This window comes from Numida meleagris, chromosome 9, assembly GCF_002078875.1.
Source record: "Numida meleagris isolate 19003 breed g44 Domestic line chromosome 9, NumMel1.0, whole genome shotgun sequence".
Classification (NCBI taxonomy): Eukaryota; Metazoa; Chordata; class Aves; order Galliformes; family Numididae; genus Numida; species Numida meleagris.
The window spans coordinates 17,763,947-17,774,044 of NC_034417.1; the positions used below are offsets into that span (position 1 = coordinate 17,763,947).

The window sequence follows — 10,098 nt, forward strand, 5'->3', positions numbered from 1 at the left end:
CCTCTGTGCGCACTGCGCAGGCGCACCGGGAACACAGCCCCCCTCCCGCTCCCCTCTGTGCGCACTGCGCAGGCGCACCGGCAGCCCCCGCCGCCTCGGGAGGGGAGCGGCGCGGTGGGGCGGGCGCGATGGCGGGCTCCAGCTTACGGCCGCACGTGCACTGGGCGCAGCGGCACCGCGAGCTGTACCTGCGCGTGGAGCTGAGCGACGTGCAGGTACCGGCACCGGGGGGCGGGGATGGCGCGGTCAGGGAGCTCCGCTGGCTGAGTTTGGCAGTGGGGTGAGGGCCCACCGAGGGTGCCCTCGGGACTGCTGGTAACGCGGTCGCTAACAGAACTTTGTCCCTCTGCAGAACCCGGACATCAGTATCGCCGACAACGTGCTGCGGTTCCGAGGTAGGGCTGTGACCGCTGCGGGCCGTGTCTGATCTCATAGGCAAAGCGTGGTGCCCCGCATTTACATGTGGGGGACGTTTCCGTGTCCATCTGTCTGTCTGCGCCGAGCCCACAAAGCCCCGTCTGTGAGCGTTATCGCAGCCCCATTTGGAAGGTAAAGCAGCTCCTTCATTGAAGGCCCTTCTGGCCCGGCCCGGCAGCACGCTGGGCTCGCTGCTCAGCACGTCGGGGTGCTGCCTTCAGTGCGGGTTGGTCATTTATTTGCTCGTTTTTCCTCTATCCCGGTGAACGCCACCTCCTTGGCGAGCCACCAACAGGCACCTGATAGGGCACGGCCGCACGTGTCCGCTGTGGGATCAGCTTGCGGTGCGCCGGGGTGGCAAGGAAACTCAGCACTACCCCCAAGGGCCGCTCCCAGCGGTGGCTTCCCAGCCGGCTTCCATCGGGCACGAGCAGTCTGTGCGTGCCCTCCGGCAGGGCTGGCAGCGAGGACCCCCAGCAGCGCCCGGCGGAGCTGTGCCACCACCGCGTCCTGCAGCTCCACGCCTCGGGGTTTGGTCTTCGGGATCCCTTCCACCATGGGATGTTCTGTGATTCTGTGATGTTCCAGCGAGCCAGGGGAAGGCACTGTAAAAACAACGCTGAATATCTCCGCGTGTCGTGTTTTAAAGGTGTGTGGGACTCGCCAGGCACTTTGTGCTGATCATCTGCTCTTGTTTTTTAGCTCAGGGTCATGGTGCCAAAGGGGACAACATCTACGAGTTTCAGATCGAGTTCCTAGAACCGGTCGAGCCTAAAGTAGGTATTTCTTTTTCTTCTAATTTTTGCAGAGAAAAAGGGTTTTCTTGTTTGTTTGTTTGGGAAACGTGAAAGGAGAATGGCTGTGCATGAAGTCCACAGTGTGCTGTTAGGTTTTCCTGGTGACTGGCTGCTAAATGCCACCCATCGCAGTCCTGGTTGCTGTGCTTAGCCACCACCCTGCCTTAATGCAGCTCTTCTCACTGGGGGAACCCTGATAGAACCAGGGCCTTACATTTACCATAGCTGCTATACGGTTACAATTTTTATAGGGTTTTAAAGCAGCAAGATATTGGGAGGTGCTTGCAATAGTTTGTCTGATGCAGCTGTGCCGTGGAGAGGAGGGGGAACACCATGGTACAAAGTGTCAGTGTGGCTGCTTTTAGAGCCCAGCAAAATAAATGTGCGAGAACTGGTGTTTCTGGCTTGTACAAATTCCTTAGGTTGCCAGTACGGACACATTGCAGGTCCTATTGCAAAACATTGTTTTAATTGCTGTTGTAGTCCAATAGGAGAGAGCTTGGCTGGAAGAGCAAACTCCTGTAGGTGGCTGTGAAGTCTGGCTTCGTTTCTCAAAACCCCTGGGGCATGGAAGAACTCCAGGCTCTGCTCCCAACAGAGGATTTGTGCTGCTTACCCCTGCAGTCATGCTGGGAGCCATGGTTTAGCCCTGCTGCTTTGGCAAGGAGGAGGCTGGAGGGTGGCCCTGAGTGAGGGATGGAGCCTCTGGCAGTAGTAGCTGTAAATTACAGCTGCAGCCTTCAGATGTCTTAGGAGCACAGAGCCAGCCTTGACAGAGAGGAGTGCTGGGGGAACATGCAGTTAGGAATGCAGATCATGGCTCCTCCTCTCACCACAGCAGGTGTCATGTGGGATTCCCTGTTTTGGAGATGTACCTGTGACTGACGCTCGCATTATTTTTACTGCTGGCTAGAGGAAGTGGGTGGCTCGCAGGATGAAACACGAGAATGCCTAAAGCCATGGTCTGTAGGTTTTGTGTAGGATTGCTAGCGCCAGGGGCTGTGCTAAGTCTCTGTGGTAGGATGAGTAGTGCTGTGCAGTGCCAGCAGGCCTTCCCGCTGGTCATCAAATCACAAGTCCCATAGCCATCGTAGTTGCCATCTTCACCTTGCCCTTGGTTTCCATGGCATGTCTTGGGCAGCAGGGAGATGCCTGTGCTGCAGCAGTCCATGTCACCTCTGCTTTGTTGGTGGGGAGAGCTCAGGTATCAGCTCAGTCTCAGAGCTTGTTTCTTAGGGCTCCTGTTGACGTGTACTCTTGTGTCTGCCCCCAGCCTGTATGCAGGGTGACTCAAAGGCAGCTCAACATCACTGTGCAGAAAAAGGAGAGTAACTGGTGGGAGAGGCTCACCAAGCAAGAGAAACGCCCGCTCTTCCTAGCTCCTGACTTCGATCGCTGGTTAGATGAATCGGATGCTGAAATGGAACTGAAGGAGAAGGTCAGTCCTGTGGACTCACAGGGTTTGTACTGCCAGTTGCAAAGCAAGGATTGCTGTGTATTAGCTCCGTGCTGGCTGGTGCCTGCAGCTGAAGGCTTGCACCTCTTGCCCTGCACCCTAGCAGTCCTGTGTCCCGATCCATGTGAAGGTCAGATGAACATGCCATGTGAAGCCCAGAGACACCAGTCCTGGGCATTGCTTGTCTAGAAAGTAGGGACTTGTTTCCATGTGTACTGCCGCAGTACTGCTTCCTGAGCTGGCTCTGACTGTGCATTCCCACCATATGGTAAGTTCAAGCAGCTTAATACAGCAGGGGGGTGAAAGCCCATCTTGGAAAGCACTTTACCAGAACAGACTACATTTCTACTTAACTGGTTTAAAACAAATGCTGCCCTGTTCTCCTCCAAGCCACTGAGGTTAGTGCAGAGGTGAGAGGGCTGCTGCAACAACAGAAGCAGCTGCGAGGGCAGGCAGAGCCTGGGCTGGATGTACGCAGTTCCTGTCAGGTCTCCCGTGGGCTATGAAATGTTTTAGGGAACAGTTCTAAGAAACACTAATAATTGGGAACACAGAAATCAAATGGCTTTTTCAGCAGAAGCACCTGTTAGAGCACCACATACAGCGAAGGCTGTATAGCCAGTTAACACCCTCTACCTTTTACATTACCATTAATTGTGGATGAGAAGTGTGCTGTTTTATGCAGGTGAACATTTAAGCCCTCTAGCAATTGGCTGCTTAACTGAGTTTTAAACCTACTAGCTTTGCAGTAGGGTAGTTAACAAATCAGTTGCTAATTACAGTAACGCTCGCTAAAACCTTATCCTTCATCTTAAGGAAGAAGAAAAGATTAACAAAATGAAAATAGAATCCAGAGTCCCAAAAGACCGTAAGTAACTGTACCTTTCTAGTGTGTGAGATGGGGGTTCAGAAAGCTTCTGTTGCTCACGTATGTGATCTCATGGAGCAATTCTGAGTAGCTTGGTGCATCCTGGAGGAGGAGCCTCATATTATGAGCAATTTAGAAATCTAATAAAAATTGCCTGCAGTTTCTAAGGAGTTTAAAAATCTGACTAGCAAGAATTCTGTTCTAGCAGATGATAAAAGCAGGCAGAACTCACAAAGCACACAGCTCCTCTTTTGCCACAATCAATAGTTCCCCTTTTTGTAAGCTGTATTCTCACAGAAAGCTTGGTTTACAGGAGTGTTACCATTGTACTCTGCTCATCTGATGCATTTATTATTGATTTTAGCTTTCAAACACCTGAAGAAAGGATACTTAATAATGTATAATCTCGTACAGTTTTTGGGATTCTCTTGGATTTTTGTGAACATGACGGTACGACTGTTCATCTTAGGAAAAGGCAAGTAATAAGCACTACTTTATCACATTTCAGGGTGTTGTTTTTAATACTTTTTAAATATCAAAGTCTAAAGGAAGACATATCTAGGAAATAAAGTAGTAAATGCATCACCAAAGTGCACAAAGTGCACAACAAAAGCCATCACAGTTTCAAGGATAGGAAAATACTCTCTACTTGAAATGAGAGATGTGTATTTTAATGAATGATGCTTGTACTCTGCCAAGATTACATCTGAAGAAATCATTTGGAAGAAAATGTCTTGCTTACTGCCATATCGGTATTTCTGAAAATAAGCTGGGCAGAACATTTTGGTTTTGAAGTGAAAATAATTCATTCTGCTGAGGTATGGTGCTTTCACTTTTTTTTTGTGAAGTAATTGCTGAAATAGCTCTTGATCCCTCTGTGTATGAAATAGAGGACTTGAGCAGTGTTTCTGGACTAAGTGGTGTGACTTTGAGGTGAGGCCTATGAAGAAGTCCAACAATCATGCATAATGCTTTTCCAGATACAAACAGAATGTTAGCAAAAGCTGTGCTTCCTGAACATGAAAGGCCATTTGTCCTTAACAAGGCTTCCTGTGTCTCACAGATTCTTTCTATGATACGTTTCACACCATCTCTGACATGATGTACTTTTGTCAGACCCTGGCATTAATGGAAATCCTGAATTCACTAATAGGACTAGTCAGATCACCACTGATCCCTGCTGTAATACAGGTAATATTTTGTGGTTCTTCTTGCTCCTCCTGTGTTGTAAGTGAAGGTGTATTTTACTTCTTCTAAGCGATATAACCTTACTGCCACTGAAGTAGAGAATATGTTATTTAAGAGACAGATATCCAGGCTTCCCATACTCTGCTGTAGGAGGCTGTCAACTAAGCATGATAACTTGGGACAACAAAAGAAAGAATCAGCTGACAAAGTAAATGATTTTGATTAGATTCTAGTGCCCCTTTTTATCCTGGTTGTGGTTGTTGTGAATAGAAGTGAGGTTGAATGATTTGAGACGAGGTCCCTTAGTAGAAAGGTGGTGTGCTTATAAATTGGAGGTGACAGCTCAGCTGCATAATTAAACTCTGAGTACAGAACTGTTTTGGACTGGAAAAGTAGATGATCTGCATGGTTTTGAAAGCAAGGAGTTGCTCTTTTGTTCAAGAGTGTGAATGTTCCATAATTTGTTTTTCTTAAACAGGTATTTGGAAGAAACTTCATTTTGTTTGTTGTCCTTGGAAGCTTAGAGGAAATGCAGAGCAAAGCTGTGGTGTTCTTCTTGTTTTATTTCTGGAGCATCATTGAGCTGTTCAGGTTTGTGGGATTTTTCCTTTAATGGGTGTGTGCAAAACAATGTGGTTCTTTCCAAGAACTTTTGAAGAAGGTCTTTCTACCTTTTGGAAGATTTGCACAGAGATTGGCCCCAGAGTAAAATCCCTTTTTGACACGGGCTGTCACAGCCAAAAGCTGGGGCAATATGGGAATCTAGAAGTTAATACTGCCCTGAAAAAACACATTGCTTTCTTTGGGAAATTTGGCCTTCTAGTTGAAGTATACTTAGACTTGATTAAGTGAGCTGCATTGTGCTCTGTTTCTCTTTCCAAAGAAAATATTTTGAAAGGTCTGTTTGACAAGTGGGGCAGTTAAATTCATCCAAATGATCAGAATAATAGCATTAGTTATGTGAACTGCCCGATAAGGGTGAGTCCATCAAGACCCACAAGAACAGTTTTTGATTATTCTCGTGTCGCTTGGGAATTACGTTGACTGTTCTGTACTGCAGATATATACAAGCTTAATTCTTGTAGCAGCTTCTATTTTAAACAATATCTGTTTCTTCTCACACTTAATTGGCTTCAGGTATCCCTATTACATGCTTTCATGCATGGGTATAGAATGGAAACCTCTAACTTGGCTCCGCTACACCAGCTGGATCCCTCTCTACCCTTTAGGCGGCTTGGCAGAAGGTATGCCCGAAAAAGTTTAATAAATGAAGTTAATTCTGGGCAAATAACTCCATTTTTGGTTTGGCTGCTGGACTAAAGAGTAATAGAATAGCTCAACAGATAAGTAGATGTGTGCTTTGAGCTGAACCAGATAATAAGCGTTTCTATCTCCCTTACTGAAGCAAACACTTTTTCAATTTGATGTGAATAGAAGTCATCGTTTTGGGCACTGGAGAGGAAAGTAAAGGCAACAAAAGGCTAGTGGAACAAAGTGACCAAGTGTGCACTGCAGACCATGCAAGCGTTACAGGAAGACAACGCTCACTTCCCCTCGCTGATCTAAAGCGCTGTATTTGCTTTTGTCTGCTACATCTGCTTGGTCAGTCTTGCTGGGGTTCACACGAGCTCAGAGACTTTGCAGTTATCTTGTAAATCACTGGCACAGAACAGGCAGGTGCCAGTTCTTCCTATGAAAGCATTATAACCTGTTCTGAGACACGCACAGTGCTTTCCCGATGAGGCTGTGCTCACCTTCAGCTTTGAAACCCAGGGAGAGGGCTTTACAGTGAACTCTTCTGTCTTAACACCTGAATTTTTAAAATGCTTGTCACCGCTCAGCTTCTAGGTGCAAGAAATGTGTTGTAATCCTACCTGTCAGAGCTTGCTTCTGGGAGCCAGGAGTAGGCTGTGCATTGCTTAACTCCTAGTATAGGAGAAAATATGCCTCTCTCCTTTCTGGGGGTATTTCAACATGATAACCACTGCTGGCACAGGCCCTGCAGGCTACATGCTTGTGTACAAGAACAGTGTCTTGCCAAACAAGTTTACCGTGCTTAAGAGTTCTGTAGCTAAACTGCTCTACTGCCTGATCTAGCTGCTTACCATCATACTACATTTTTTAAATAGCTTTGATTCAAACGTTAACAAGTAAAACAGTGAGCATTCTACCTGTGTTTGATAACCATGGTTTTCTTCTTTCAGCTGTCTGTCTCATTCAATCCATTCCCATCTTCAGTGAAACAGGAAAATTTAGTCTGGGATTGCCAAATCCACTGAACGTCACAATCCAGTTTTCATTCTTGCTTCAAATGTATCTTATAGCCTTGTTTTTGGGTAAGATATTTAATTGTATTTCTCACTGTTGAAAATGAAAAGGCAGTTTCCTCTGATTAGGTATATTTTTTTCCTTAAGAAAGCTGAATTCCCGTGTCTCAGAGATCTTGACAGCACAAAATTGCTTGAGGCTAAGTACCATCCTCCTTGCTCACTTATATATTTGTCAGAGACAGAAGGGAACACAGCTACAATTAGCACTGGTTTGCCCCTAAGGAGAAGTCCTTATTAACAAGTGAGCAGCATTATCTACAGTTTGTTTGAGTTCAAAGTATAATTTTTACATGTATTTGTAATCTCAGTATGCTTAATTTCACCCCTTTACATTATTTGAGCTTCAGAATGATTTAGTGGAACTCTGAACGTAATACCAAATTTAAGAAAAAGTTTTAACTAAACTTCATTACAACACGTTTTTGCAGGACACAGTATAGAAGGCTCTGTAAGTAGTAGTACATTTCAAGAAGAATGGTGTTTCACATACCTGGTTTCTTCTGTTTCACTTTAAACGTAAGATAGCTTTGCAGTACATGCAGCCAGTATGTCTGCGGATCCAGAAGTCACTGAAACCAGGGAGGCTGAATCTCATCTATAATGTTAAACTGAACTTTCATTAGGTTCCCCCCTTGCAGACCTTGTTTAAAGAGGACCTTCAGCTGAGACTGACTGGAACACCTGTTTGATCCTTTCCCAGCTCTGCACAGACTTTTAAAAGTGACAAACCCTACAAGAAAATACTAGCACTAGCTTTCAGTGCTGTATATACTTCTAAACCATTGTGTGTTTTTCTGTTTGTTTTGATTTGGTACAGCCACCCAGCTTTAAAATGATGCAGAAATGTCCTACCTGAATGCTTCATTCTTTTTCAGGGTTATTTGTAAACTTCCGATATCTCTACAAGCAAAGGAAACAGCACCTTGGACCAAAGAAGAGAAAGATGAAGTAAAGGAGGATTTCAGTGCTTTCTTATCTAACTGATCTCAATGACAAGATAAGCCTCTTAATTCTTAACGGTTTTACCCACTGTAAAGAATTTTGTAAAATTAAATGATCACACTAGATTCATGATTTCATAATGAATTCAGGTAACATTCCCACATACTGTATTTTGTTCCCTTTCAATCAAATGCATGCATGACATTTACCATTGAACGGCTGCATTTAAACTTGTATCCTATTGACTACTGTATTAGGGAGAAATCCTATTATCTGCATATAATGTGCTTATAAACGGTGGAGCAGCACTAAATAGAAATAGTGTTTATATTTTAATTGGATATTTGCTCTTTCAATACTGCATGCAGGTAGGGCTTCTGATGTTGGGGCATACTATTAGCTGGCCCATGCTGTTCCTGGGGTGCATCCTGACAGTAAGAGGAACACAGCCTGAGGTCACTGAACCGTGTTTGGGTGTTCCTTACCGACTGGGGTAAACTTGTTCAGCACCCACATCCCCTTTTCTTAGGCAGCATACTGATGTTGCAGAATTAAAACTGGAAGTAGCCGACGTCAAATTAAGTACTACCATACCAGTTTAATCTGTTCCTAGGTTAGTCTTAACAGAATAGAAGCATTTTGTGGATCGTACCAACACCCATACACCTGTAGCATCAGTAGGGAAAGGAAGCTGCCACTGTGTCCCATGGTCAGAAATGCTTTCCTGATTGATAATGTCAGCACTGAAACATAAGGAGACAAGGAAATACAGGTACCAGCTTTCTCCTAGCATGTGAACACCAGAAGAACTCCATCCCATTCACGCAAAGGAAAAATGTGGAGCTGCCCTGGGAGACTGAACTCTTCTGATAGTTCCTGCCAGGGCTGTAGCTCCTTTATAGCCTTGGAAAAGAAACCAAGGATGTCTTTCTACTTCACTTTATCAGCTGCACATTTAAATTTGTGTACACGCTTTCTTGGCTGTTCCCTGATGGGATGGAGTGCTGGGTCAAATAAATAATCTATTATTTTGATGCCATGTATCTCAGTGAGGGAGATCCCATGTAGGGTTTGAAGGGACCCTTTCCTCTGTGTTTGCTTTAAACAAGAGCTGTTCCCTTCACATCCCAGGTCACATACTCTCTCACCTGAAAACTTTTGTTTCAGTTGGCTTCATTTCCATGTGCCCTTCCTCACACCTAGCCTCCTGGAGTTGATTCCAGACTCCTCCGGTCCCTTTAATCCAGTTTAGAAAAATTAGGGTTATAAACAAGCTGCTTCCCAGCTGCTGCCATCCCCAGGGTACTGCGAGCAATGCCAGCAATCCAGATCAGGCACCGAAGCTGAGATTAGCTGAAGTGCCATCTTACTACTTGTGTTATCTTTTTCTACTGTGAAAAGATATGAATCCTCCCCAAAGTTATTTTCTATACAGCTTACTATTTATGACATGGACCCAGTGATTATTACTGTAAAGGAAGGATAATAGTGTTATAAAGAGACTGTAACAAAGAACTGATACAAGCTCCTCACTGCATTTCACAGTTGTGTTTTGTCAACAAAAGGTGTGATAGAACTTCTCTTTAGAGATACTTGAGGCTCACTTACAGAGAAGAGTGCAGGTAACTTTCTCAAAAGAGCTGAGTGTTATTTACACACTATTTCACTACAGTATGCACTGTACATATGTTTGAAGTACATCAAAGGACTGAATTAGCTGGCTCGGAACAGCAAGGATCCCTTTCATACTTCTAATTTCTTTACTGGGCATTTAAACTTCTGTTATAAAATCCGTATGTACTCATATGTGATATTTCTCAGTGAAACTGTGGTACCTAGTACGAGCTGTAATGGATCTTAAATGACTGAGTTTTAGTCCTTCAGAAAGAATGTGTTTCTATTAATAAAGATTTACAACCAAATTTTGCTTCAGTTCAGTTTTTTGCTTTTTTCCCTGAATGCAGTAAGCTGTGTAACTTATTACTTAACTCGCATGATAGGCAGCTGGAGTCTAACCCTCACCAAGTCGACATTTTAGCATGCACACACCTACGCTAGCACACAGCAGAAGTTGCTGTGAGAATGGAACAAGACAAACTA

The 10,098-nt window shown here is 44.8% G+C and overlaps 1 protein-coding gene across 1 annotated transcript; it reads left to right on the top strand.

The window, feature by feature from the left end:
* On the top strand, positions 32-9,920 carry HACD3 (3-hydroxyacyl-CoA dehydratase 3). Its single transcript, XM_021407929.1, has 11 exons — positions 32-215; positions 353-395; positions 1,120-1,193; positions 2,488-2,652; positions 3,487-3,538; positions 3,903-4,013; positions 4,602-4,729; positions 5,205-5,317; positions 5,864-5,970; positions 6,931-7,062; positions 7,932-9,920. Exons 1-11 carry the CDS (start codon positions 129-131, stop codon positions 8,006-8,008), a joined length of 1,089 nt encoding a protein of 362 aa, XP_021263604.1. The 5' UTR covers positions 32-128; the 3' UTR covers positions 8,009-9,920.

Bases quoted from the DNA above. Each gene is read 5' to 3' on its own strand.
- HACD3 (XM_021407929.1), top strand. From the start codon at position 129: ATGGCGGGCTCCAGCTTACGGCCGCACGTGCACTGGGCGCAGCGGCAC. The intron at 396-1,119 runs GTAGGGCTGTGA...CTTGTTTTTTAG, and splicing joins CAACGTGCTGCGGTTCCGAG to CTCAGGGTCATGGTGCCAAA. The intron at 5,971-6,930 runs GTATGCCCGAAA...TTCTTCTTTCAG, and splicing joins TTTAGGCGGCTTGGCAGAAG to CTGTCTGTCTCATTCAATCC.